Below are 12,889 nucleotides of genomic sequence, written 5' to 3'. Positions count from 1 at the left end.
TCACCTCTCGAAAGCATTTTTCTTTGCGTTTTCTCAGGTTTCTCCACCTTGATACAGCTGTCGTCTTTCTCAGCTTGGTCCTTTGTGGCTTTTTCTTCCTTTTCAAATGGCTGGAGAAGAAATCCATCCTGTTTGGAATGGAAAAAGATCTCAAAAAATCTTGGATTTATTTAAAATTGTTCTTTATAGCTGGTTGATTTTGTGTGTGTGTGTGTGTGTGTGTGTGTGTGTGTGTGTCCTTAATTTAAACATTTTGAAAGAGTTCTATACAGACACATATGCAATAACATTTTTATTTCATGTATGTCCATGTCAAACACAGAATGTGACCCAAGTCTATTCTGAACAATGAACAGACATGAAGCATTCATTTCGAAAGGAAACATTAAATATGAGGCATTTAATTCTCTGTGAACTTGCCTCAGGTTTTAGGTTAATTAGAGAATAGCATGGGCAAAAGAGGCTACTGTAAGACACTTAAACTCTCCTGATTTATCATCAAAACCTGTTTCCTTGCTGGTAATAATGCAGACGCATCTATTAATTCCAAATCGCTATGGCAATTAATCTGCCAGATTAGCTTGTTTTTATTAAACCACCTGAATAATACATGAATTTGAGCCTGAAATTAAACAACGCAGCACATTTCATTCCTTAAAATTCAAAAGAATGAGGAGTTAGCTGTAATCCCCCTGCAATTAAAATAAATAAATAAATAAATCATAATAAAATAAATCCTTAAATTGACTGTGCTGAAATCTGACTGTAAGTCTGGTATGTTTTGTGAGATCTATTAAAAATGGCCTTGGTTTACCCCAGTCATGCTTGCCACACACACACAGACACTTGCATACGCTCAACTCAGAGCAGTATCTGATTTGCTTTTCAGGCAATTCTACAAAGGCTAAAAAGGAAAGCTGAATAGAGGAGCAGGGTTGCCAGTGCATCGTAAGTGGATTAAACACAACTCTGGAAAGCTAACATCAGAGAGGGTTTGAGTTTGTGTGTGAGGGAGAGAGAGGGAGAGAGCGAGAGCTAGAGAGAGAATGAATGGACTGAGAGAAGGGATGACCTAACAGCGGGAGAGAAGCTCATAACCAAAAAAGGTCAGGAGTTTGATCCCTGTAACAGCTGCGAACCTAGATAATGAGACGCTACATTCTCCTTCCCTTTAAGACGCTCTGAATATATGTGAAAATGTAATATGCTAATGAGAAACGTGACTGGCTAATTGCCTGAGCGAGACTGAGAGAAAGCGAAAATGAGTATAGGATTGTGTGCTGCTCAAAGTGACAATGAGTGTGTGTGTGTGCACGTGCGTGCATCAGAGTCAAAGGATTCTTTTGTTTTTTTTTTCCTAGTGAGAAGTGGTGATGTTTGCTACTTAATGCCACCCTCGGCATCACATGGAAGCCGCCTGGTTGATGTGCAGCTGTTGCGAGCTGCCTCATTTGTTTCCTGACATCCATTTACCTCGAGATAAAGGAAAAACAGCGTGAAAATGATGGTCTTCTGAATATGTAATGAACAGGCTGTCAGTCTAAAACAATAAGTACAGCACATATTCAGAGCCCCGTTACTATTGGCCATTGATTGGCATTGACAGCCAGGAGTACAATGTAAGGACAGATGTAGTTTCTCAGGGTGTGGAGGTGGTTGGGACAAACTCTTATATAATATGACGCATCGCTCACAAAAACGATACTGTATTTCTGAAAATGGGTACGGTGAACAATACAGATTTGGGCTTAATTTTTAGTTGAAAGTAAGGTAAAATGTTTGGATTTGATAACGACATGGTTTAAATGACAATCAGTAATCCTACAGCTGGCCGTGTACTCCACTAATGTGTTTTTTTATTCCACTTCTTTCTTTATTGCTTTACCCTGTCCCTCTAGGTTGGGCTGCCGCAGAAGGAGTCTCAACTCCGGGCCCAATAATAGTAGCGGGGGAAATATCAGTAGTATTCAATTAGAGCGCTCCACAGCTCTCTGTAGCTGACGTGTGGAAATTGTAATTTCCTCGACATGATTGATGGCAGTAATACAGGACGTCGTGTGAGTGCAGACGATGCGAGACTGTTGTGGGAGTAACACCGCCCTCTGGTTATAGCGCTGACTGGCTGAAACGCCAAGAACAGACACACCTGTGTGTGTGTGTGTGTGTGTGTGTGTTTGCGCGCAAGCTGTGCAGAGTGGCATGTAATGGAGAAAGTTTGATCAGAGGAGGCCTTGCCTGGAGATACGATGTAAAAGAAGAGTTGATTTGGCAAAGTAATGGCCGGCTCACTGTTGGAGCTCTACACTTTCTGTTTTGATGATGTGATGTTTTCATCGGGCAGTTACAGCCAGGCATTTAATCATAGCTGTCAGACAAAGCCTGCTAATCAAGCATCCGAGGTCTACTTGCTCCATTGTAATGAGCTGAAATGAAGAACTGATCCCAGGTCAGCACATTGATATTATACTTGTGAGCTCCTGGGTTATCAAGAACAGCTACTGTACATCACACTGGGCTTGATTAGATAACTTAGATGAATTTTCAAGTGTTTAAAATGACTACTTTTTAGAGGATGAGAACTTTAAATAAGCATGTTTAACGTGCTCATTGTCAATACTAATAAATTATAAAGCAACCATGGACTAGGCAGCACACAAATGCCAGAGGCATAGATTTACCACCCATCTGACAGGTGAGGAAGAATAATGTGCACAATATTGATGCATGGAGTTTCCCCTTTGTTGGTTAAAGAGAACACAGTTTTCTGTCACTGAACATTTTTGACTCAACATCTGTAAATGGTTCAGGTTAACTAGTTAATGTTAGCACACAAGCAGTTACTATAGTTTGCTAGTTCTGCTGTGCTGTGTCGGACTTGATAAAAAGTGCTCCCGTGTTAAATACAAATGTACTAATATAGACAAGAGAGCTGTGCTGTGAAAATCATAGTACTGACGTCCACATAAGCAGTTTCTCTAATGTGAATATACTCTGGTTATTCTGGGAGTTTGTTACCTGAGGTGCTGCTGAAGGCTCAGGAATAGGGCAAGGACAGGACTCTTCACACACTGCCAGGCTCCGCACGAGCTTTAGCCTGGTGTTGGACTAAGGGGGAGGGGGGGTTGCAGGTAGGTGGGCACAGTTAAAACCATGCACACATACAACTGCATCCATATCATTACAAATCACAGTGACAAACCAAAGGAAAAATGAAACAGCCAGCGAGCACAGTTCTAATTTTCTGAGCTGATTACGAAGCCTGTCTGTGCAAAGTCGACAGTAGAAAATCTGAAGCTGCTGATCGCATAAGATAATTTGATCAGAACAATCCAACCCACCCCCCAAAAAAGAAGAAAAATAGGAGGAAAAAAAAAAAGCAGTAGGAATTTTCATATACACTCAGCCTTCTCATGTTTTTCAAGTGTAAACAGCAGCAATGCAGCAGACACAAAGGAAATGTTCATTTTACACTATTAGTTTTTTCCAGGGATACTTAACCAAAACCTATCATTCACGTGATGGCATCTCAACATACTGTCATAACATAAGTCATTTAGACAACTGCAATGATGCGTATGACAACAATTTGACACAAAACACAGGAATAACTTTCAACTCAATCCAAGCAGACACAATCCAAGTGCAGAAGTTGGAGTATCTTTACATGACATGCATGTTGAGCGTACTGTACCTTAGAGTATTTCACAGGCTGTCCATAGGTAGGGGAGTGGTTCAGGGAAGTATTTCACAAAGGAAAAAAAATGTTTGAAGGAGAAAAGAGGGAAAGTGGAGAAGTTTGAATTAAATATTACTGCCCTACATTTTGTGCATGCACGCACCTACTTGCTCTTGAAAAGACCACAACAATTTATACAGAGACACAAAAGATAAAAGATAGAAAATATCTTGTAATGGCTGTGTTTCTATGCCTGTTCATAAACTGAAAAACTTACATTACAGAACAAAGGATTAGCAGGATTGATCCGTTGAAATAAAATAAAAATCCCCTTTGCTGCATAAAGTCTCAGGTTGAATTCAGTTTCCTGCAAGCATGAATTAATTCCTACAGAGCATATGCTATCAGAGCGGTTGCACTGTAGGACCCCTTTCTCAAACACACACAGACTCTCTGCAGAAACAAAAGCCAGACACATTTGGCTTGGAGCAATTCGGGTCAGTTTTATACGTTGCTCCCAGCTCCATTTGGCTGTGATGCGAATCAGACCCAGGCACCAGAGGTGAGCTGCAGAAAGCAGAGAGGGACTGGCCACCCAACAGTGTGTGAGACAGCTTGGTGCCACTGTGCTTCATGCACTAGTGGCTGTGGGTGTGTGTGTCTGTGTCTGTGTCTGTGTGTGTGTGTGTGTATAAATAGAAGGTTTCACAGTAGCACACATTCAGGAGCGGATGGGAGGAGGAGGGAGAACTGGCAGCAGCCATTTCAGTCTAAATTGTAACAGAGCCCAGTCCTCTGCGTCCTAATCCCAACATGCATCCACACACATGTGCACACACACATACACAGCTCTGTCCTTTCCACCTGTCCTCTAAAATAAAAAAGGACAACCCCTCCCCTCTCTCACTAAGCTTGAGGGCCAAATAACACCTATAAAAAATTTAAATGGACCACTGTTCACCCATCTCCAATGGCTGTGACCTGCTGCACCCCCTTCTATATCAGGCAATATGGATGTGGAGGAAAGGGGGCGGGGGGAGAACTGGGACTGTGAGCGCACTGCTACACCAGCTAATTGAGTGGCATGGGGCCGGTGGGGAATGAACAATGCCGGCAGGAGATAAAGGAATGGAAAAGGGGGAGAGGGAAAGGGCTGAAGTCAGCAGAAGTAGGGCGGCCACAAGCCACCTGTCTTGCTGCAGAGGACGAAGCTGGAGAGCTTAAGGCAGATGGCGGCAAAGTCACCCAGTGTTTGCTTCCTTCTTTTCTCACTCAGAAGGTTTTTCTGTCCCCTACACACCCCTTACCCCCTCCTTATTCCAGCTACCTCTGACTCCTCCCTGGTTTCTCATTGCTGACTTCAAGCATTTAACTGCTGCCTTTACACACACGTGATAGAATTAGCTTTAACTCCTCTATTTACCCCTTTAATTACCCCCTGAACTAGGGTAAAAAAATTGGAGACTGATGCATGCAAAGTCAAATAAAGGAGATATGTTGAGAAAGGGAGGAGAAATCTGTTTAAGTCGAAATCTTGCTTTAAATAAGATTACTTTAAACAGTATGTGCTGTTGCTTTGAATTTCAATTTTCAGAGGAAAAAACAAAATAAAAAACAACGTTTGCAGAACAGTGGCTCTGTAGTCATACATTTGGTAGTAATTACAAGGCAAAGCCAATTAGCTTAGCATATGCATTTTTACCATGTCTCACCATACACTAATATATGTTGGTTCTGGCTTTATATGAACTAGAAAGAAACTCACAACTCTCAGAAAGAGAGGAAATAAGTGTATTACCCATAACGCTGTGTACTTTTATCACCAGAGCCAATAATTAATTGATTTTTCACTTAACATTTTAAGGAGGGGAAAGTAATTCCTCACTTCCATCTTCATGCCTATTTTTGCTTTATCTTATTTTTTTTTCATCTTCAACATCTTTTTTGTTGTAATACCTCTCACAACCTCTCACACCTTACATGCTCTCTCTCTTCCTGCTGTGCCCTTCTCCTCCTCTCTCTCCTGCAGATCCCCCACACTAGTGTCATTCTGTTCCTCAGGGTAACACTGACACAGGAAGTTGGTAGATAAGCCAGGATTTGAGCTCTAGATTATCTGCCTGCCTGGCTCCCTCACTCTGACTGCCTCCAACCACAAGGCCAGATTGGCCTGAATCCTATTTTTAGGCTGCAGCCAAAGAGACAATCCATTTCCTTTCCTGAATTTTGTTTCCTTGACCACACTTGATGAGATTTCTTATCGTTTTGCCATTTTGGATTTGGTGTCTGTTGCTCTGTAAGCACAAAGCATTCGTGCCAGTTTTACTTTAAAAGACAATTTAACACTTGCTTATTCTCTGTAGTCCCAAACCACATATGCTGCAAATACATGGAGACTTACAGTAATTGATTAGCTGTTTATTTAGAAGTAATCTCAGCTGCTCCAAATCCCCTACAGATTCACTGCTTTATTGTCTTCCATGGAGGATACATGAGACTTACTAGTTTACATGTCCAAATGATCTCTTCCAAGCTCTCTAGAGTCTCTCAACCAACAGGCACATAGGAGTGAAGAGCCTCACTGTGACTGACCTTGGTGCTGTGGTAAAGCACAGTCAAGTCCCACATTATTATTTCAGCCTGTGCAACTTATACTTTTCAGGAATAATTTAGCTTGCTGAAGCAGTGGGAGAAATCCATCTTAAATGCCGCAGGTGACAAGACATCCCCAGGGCAGTTGGTGTTTGACGTTGATTGTTAGCGAAATTTTCTTGGAGGTGAATGTGGAAAAGAGTGAAAATGTTTGGTGAAGTGTCAGGTGTGATCAGCTTAGGTCAGGTCTAGTCAGAGTGCTGACAACTCTAACCTCTCTGATTAGAAGTTTATTTGGGGGGTGGGGGGGGGCTGAAACTAAGCGGTTTATGTGACAGAAGCGTTACTGGAGGGTGTTTAAAGTTTACATACACCCAATCCCCTTGTATTGCAGAACATGTCTAAGTTCTTTACCTGCAAGTTACTGTTGGTGCTGCTGCTGTGTTCATCTCTGCCATTCTGGCTCTGATCCAAAACCTCAGACTTTGTGGTGTTGTCCTTGGGAGAGGACACCGGTTCGGCAGCCTCGGACACCTTCATTGTTTCAGTGTCAACGGTATCGGACATTCTCATTGCAAAATCCTACTGGGAGATGTTGGCAAATACAGAATACCTGAAAGAAAGGGATATATCCTTGAGGACTATAGGGTTTTAAAAATTAAAGCAACAATCAATTTCAATCAAGTTTCAGAGAACATGCACATACAATATCCACAAGATCAATTTTTGTGGCAGTATATTCTTTCTTTGTCTGTCTCTCTTGATATACAGATCTCATATCTCAATAATCAAATTTTTGATTTGCAATATTAAAAAAAATGTGTGCGTATTTTCATGGTATAATGGCAAATAAAGTAAAGATAGTAAAGTAAAAAATTAAAGTCTTATTTGTCTTTAGCAGTAATAAATAAAATACCATTTCATTACATCCGCTGCTCTTCAATTGTGGTCCTGTCCACATCTTTAATAAATGGTAAATGGTTTGCATGTATGTAGTGCTTTTCTACTTGTTGGTACCTTAATCATATGGCACTGCTTCTCACTCACCCACTCACAATAGCATACACACACACACACACAGATGGGGGAGCTGCATTGCAGCCAACACTCACCGGGAGAAACTAAGTTGGGGTTCAGAGTCTTGCTCAAGGACACTTCGAAATGTGACAGGAGCGGGGGATCAAACCAACAACCCTGGGATTGTAGGACGGCCGCTCTACCTCCCGCTCTACCTCGCCCAAAGTAATGACCGTTTAATTTGTTTCACTCTTTCTTGTGGTTATTATTTTGAAATTTCAGCAGCAATAACTGATTTGCCCCATGTGTAAAGATGAAAATTTCTCACAGCTTAACAACTGTTTATAAAGTTGTTCCCACCTCACTTTAAAAACTTAAAATGTTGGGAGAAAGGTGTATGTATAAGCAAGCAGGAGAAAAACAAGAGCCGGTTTGTGTTCAACACATGGTGTTCATCAGTCATTTGCTTGTCTGTGATGTCCCCCAACTCTGCAGCTGTTCCACAAGAGACAATGGACATGACTGGACACGAAGCATGATGACCGTTTGCTCCCGTGAGATCAAACAGATTTAGATTAGTGTGTCTCCACTTGGCCAAAAAGAAAAAAAATAAATAAAAAAAAGGTAAAAGAAAGAAAAGGGACTGTCATATAACAAGGCATTTATTTACTATTAAATTTAATTTCATATTAAACTAGTTTTATACTTTTAAAATGTGATTTCTTATCAGCAAAATTCTACAAAAAGGTATATTATTAAATCGAGTTTTTTCTTCAATTACCGTCCCAAAGTCAAAGATTCTAATTGAATCCTTATGTGCAGTTTTCCTATATAAAATTGTATGTTCCTATACAACACTGTATGGCTTATAGAACAACTAAGCAGATAGAACTACAATGTGTGCCAGTACTCTCAGAACTCATACACCTGCCAAAAACACCCAAATTGGCACCATACATAAAATAACTTTGCAATGTTGCTGATCCTGGAACATTAGCCGTTTTAGCCCTACGAACTATTCCTGGAAATATCCATGTAATGCACATGACCCCCCATGTTTAAGTCATGCTGCGAGTTCGTCCTGCTGATATGCCCTAATTACGCAGCCAGGCCCCATGCAGTGAAACACACACACGCACACACAGGGAGGGCAGACATCTGGTACATGAGAGCTATGATTAATAGGTTAATTAGAAAATGGTTCATCAAATTCACTTTGCACATCAAAACTGGATCCACACATGACAGCACCTTTTCTGGGCTTGAGTGTGTACGTGACATACTGTGTGTTTGTTCCAGTCTACAGCAATCAGCAAAGCCTCAACCGATTTTACCGGGCAGTGATCAGAGCCATTATCCTATCTGATCACTGAGCAGCAAAGCTGCTGGCTGAGACTTGATTGTTTATCTACATCCCAAAAGAGCTGAGACAGCGAGAGGGAGCTACTCTCTTTAAAAGGGTGGCATCCAATTCCTCTATGTCAGAGTAACTGACTTCTAGTGAGGTCTGCTGCTTTCCTGAGTTCCTCCACCAGGCAAATGTAGCTCAAACCCAAATTCTGTTTGAGGGTAAGAGGTGAGCCAAAACATAGCTGGGCACTGGAGAGTCAGATGTTGAATTTCAAGAACCTGTCAGAGGTTTGACAAAAGCAACACTGGCTGCTGACTTACATTATTTTTACATTCTGCAGGAAAACAGCTTAATACTCCAGAGTGTTGTGCACGCCTTTGAATATTTAGTGACTGTTGCTGACATTTCGATGACTAAAGTCTCCTGAGTGCCATGTTGAAGAGTTGCAATATTGGACAGATATTTTCAAGAGCTGGGTTTGTGATGGACAGCTATTTTGTCCCTCACTGAATCATTCATTCTCCCAAACACACTTTATCTAGGGACTAAAGTGTAGCACTAAATTTGGATTGAGACTTTGATGCATTTGAATTTCACTGTCTCATCTCTCATGGTTGAGATAATTGCACAGTGTGCCTGCTCAGAATCGCTGATGTTTTGACTGCATAAGTAATATGCCTCATCATTTCATCCTTAGTGTTACAATAAGGAAATGTAAGGGAATTAAGGGAGTAGCAATTTGGTCTCTTATTAAAAAATACATAAATAAGACTGAAAAAGGACAAGAAATATGCTAACAGATGCAATCGTTTCCAAAATTAAAGAGGTATTACATACGCATGCTTTTTTATTTATTGGTTGTGTTTCATGGACTGGACATTGTATACTATTTTCCTGATAAGTCTTTATGTTAGCTTGGTTTTAGGTGCTTTTAAAGAATGAGGTTAGGATTTACCAAGTCTAAATAAGAGGTTGCTTATTATTAATGTTTTGGGAGATAAAAGTGTGATTGGGGAGAGAACTCATTGCAGAACATGTAAAAGGCTGTAGAAGTTGTGTTATATGCAGTGTCAGCATTAGGTACCAGGAAATAGAGAAAATGAAAAAAGACATTTAAATAATAACGGTATTATATGTAGGTATACACTATAAAAGCACTTTTAGATGGTAGAATATTAATAAAACACGCTAAAAGCCAACATTTTAGTCTATTCTGTTGTAAATAGAAAGATTTCATTGGACTGGGCTACGTAATACATCAGAACTTTAAAGCCAACTTCGTCATGTACTATCATAAAGTATCTGTTAACTAGAAGGTCATATTTAAATTTAATCGCTGTTCATCTTTTGACAAAACGTTTTATATTTAAATTGTGCATGAGTCACAAGCTAATTCTATCAAAAAGTTCCAATGTGAGACATTCTTAGCAGGTAATTAGGACTATTGTATTTTAATATAACTATAATTAGAAAAACTGTTGTGAGAATTGCAGAGACTGTAACTTTTGTGACTAATGTGAAGCATGACTTCCTTCCTTTCACTGACAAAAAGAACTGTGGCAAACAACATTCAGAATGTAAGCTTACTCAGATCATATGAGACATTCATAAAGGTTGTATTTCCATTCTTTTGAACATTTTATGCCATTTGGGATTGTTGTACTAATTACATATGATATTCCCTGACTAACTATGCTTTTCAAGCAGAGATAAAAAGGAAACATTACTTTTTAGGTAGCCAGTGGGGGTTGTGGCGTAGGAGGATGTTATTGGTGAAGTTGATGAGGCTGAGCCTACCGATGCCATCTGAGATGTCTTCGCCCATGTCTGCTTCAGCTGCTCTGAAAAGCAACCAGGGCCTTGGACACCCTCATGACCCCTGCTGACCTGCCAACCAAAGAGGCACAGGGTTAGCACTGTGGTGTTTGGGGTGAAAGAGGTCAGAGGTCTGCAGTGGTATTGACGCTAAGGTCACACAGAATGTCAGCAACTCTGAAGTATTTGTGCGTCTGTGCAAAAAAGTAAGTGTGGTGAGTGTGTATGTCTGAGCATATGCGTGCCTGCGTGCCATAAATAATGGATGAGCACAAAGATGGGAGTGCGGCGGAGGCAACAGGAGAAGGCACCCCTGCCAACCTCGTAAAAACCAAGCATTAGGAATTCAGAGAACAGCAGGAGGGAAGATAGCATCTCTCAGCTGAAAACTCCTCTGTCATTTGGTGGCACGTACATTTCAAATATGCTAGCATACAATTTCTTTTTTCCACAAAATTATTTTCTAACTCAAGTACAGAGTGACACCTGTTGGACAGGGCACACGCCTGAAAATGCCAACAACAGACTTGCAAAATTTTCAAACAATACCGGACAAAGTGATAAAGTGTAAATAATAAACTTTTATTACTACATCAGCATTCATCTGTTCACGCAGCACAAATTAGCTTCTTCTCTTTTGTGCAGATGTGACATTATTGCTTGCAGTTAAACATCACATTATAGCTACAACTAATGATTATTATCATTGATTAAGCTCTGAATTGTTTAGCCAAACTAATCTATTGATTGAGCTATAAAATATCACTGAAAGGTGGCAATTCTATATTTCTAAAAAAAAAAAAAAAACCTTCATAATTGAGAATCTGAAACCAAAGAACAAAAGTGATAAGTAGACTTCTCAATTAATTGTTTCACCTCTTCATCAGATTAGTTGATGCTGTACAATCTCCTAAAGGGGCATAACTGATCCATGTCCAGGCTTCTCATTGTCTCCCTCTCTCCTCCCCTAATCTCCGTCTCACTGAGTGGGCGAGGTGCCACGCTGACTTTGGCACCCAACTGTGCCAAGGCCTGGCTGCTGCTCCCAACATGGTCCTGGCATGACCCCGCCGTGCCAGCCAAAAAGGTCAAGTGAAATCCCTGCTCTCTTTATAATCTCACTTCTCATGACACCTTAGCCTACAGCCAGAGTCACAGACGGTGAAAATGATGGGTGGGAGTGACGTTAAACAGTAGTCGCCATTTGGCGCCTTGCTTTGGTTCAAACTGTTTCATAGAACCACGAATACTGGGTGTTATTAAGGCTTCATAACTCATCAAGACCATATCTTGAAAATTAGGTTTTATAATTTTTAACAAATGTATGAGAAAAAGTCCGCTCCAGCCTGTAGCATTTCTCCTTGGCACTGGCAAATGGACAAGTTATGCTGAAGGCTGGATCTATCCATCAGCGTTTAGGTCATTTATGATTACTTTATAGCCATTATATGGCTATTACTTAAGATGGAATTACATATTATTTTACTTCTTGAGTTTAAGCTATTCTCTTCTCCTCTCTGCTCTGCTTTCCCCTGATCTCCTTCTCAAAGCACCCAGCATTTTTTTTTTTACATGGTTATTCATGTATGACAGGAGGATCATCCTGAGGGCTGTGGCTCTAGATTTTGCCCCTTTTCCTCCTAGCTGAAGGCAGAAATGGTACTAATTCAAACCGCTGCAAACAGCATTGCCTGGTAAATGTTTGAAATGTAAAAAATGTGGAGCCTGCTCTGTAATTCAGCACTGGTCTTGCAGCTATCTCTCTCCCTCTCTGTTACACAGTAAAAGTTGCTCTGTCAGCGGTGTGGTTAAGTCTGGCCAAGGGCACTCCAGGTTTTATAACCAGAGCGGCTGAGCGGACACTGCAGCCTTGCTTTGGGCCGGCTGACTTCAGGACTTCAAGCTGAGTCTTTGTGTGAGTGTGTGTGTGCGCGCGTGTTTGTGTGCACGCATCTGTACAGTATGGTGGAGACAGTTCAGGCAATGTACACCCCAATAAAGAAATGTTTTGGTAGACAGGGACGCATCACCGTTTGACTGGTGCTCAACAGCTTTTAGGCACACAGTCACGCAGACACGCAGTGGTGAACTTGAAGAGATGCTCTGCCTGTGCGTCCTCCAGTATTGTGCTGTGGCTGACAGGGAGTGGTTCATTGGCATTACAGTCTGCGCAGAGCACAGCAACCTAAAGAAGCTCCCTTAGGCATCGCTTAGTGTGACAACATCCCTTCACAACACCTTTATCGCCATGCTCAGCAAGTGAGCCATCTCACTCTCTCTCACTCACACACACACGCACACATACACACCAAACACCACCACTGCAAATCAAACACAATCGCAATACAAGAAAAATGTATGTATTAAAAATTTGCATGCGCATGAATATGAAATGAAGTAAATGTAATTTAAAATATAAAATATGTTAATGTTTGATA

The 12,889-nt window shown here is 40.9% G+C and overlaps 1 protein-coding gene across 18 annotated transcripts in view; it reads right to left on the bottom strand.

The window, feature by feature from the left end:
* Positions 1 to 12,889, bottom strand: part of LOC137108363 (R3H domain-containing protein 1) — a 40,256-nt gene that overhangs the window by 21,655 nt on the left and 5,712 nt on the right. For 13 of the 18 annotated variants that reach the window (XR_010912190.1, XR_010912189.1, XM_067492803.1 and 10 more), the window contains exons 2-6: positions 10,364 to 10,523; positions 6,683 to 6,881; positions 3,692 to 3,709; positions 3,016 to 3,105; positions 5 to 128 (exon numbers count right to left, since the gene is read on the bottom strand). Coding sequence is in view for 16 of the 18 variants with exons in the window: in XM_067492803.1 (XP_067348904.1) it covers positions 5 to 128; positions 3,016 to 3,105; positions 3,692 to 3,709; positions 6,683 to 6,841 (391 nt within the window). In the remaining 2 variants the exon portion in view is untranslated. The remainder of the gene's footprint in view (positions 1 to 4; positions 129 to 3,015; positions 3,106 to 3,691; positions 3,710 to 6,682; positions 6,882 to 10,363; positions 10,524 to 12,889) is intronic. The other 5 variants (XM_067492805.1, XM_067492804.1, XM_067492806.1 and 2 more) reach the window with 4 other exon arrangements.

This window comes from Channa argus, chromosome 23, assembly GCF_033026475.1.
Source record: "Channa argus isolate prfri chromosome 23, Channa argus male v1.0, whole genome shotgun sequence".
NCBI lineage: Eukaryota > Metazoa > Chordata > Actinopteri > Anabantiformes > Channidae > Channa > Channa argus.
Note: the sequence above shows the minus strand (reverse complement) of the source record. Positions and strands in the feature narration are given on the sequence as shown.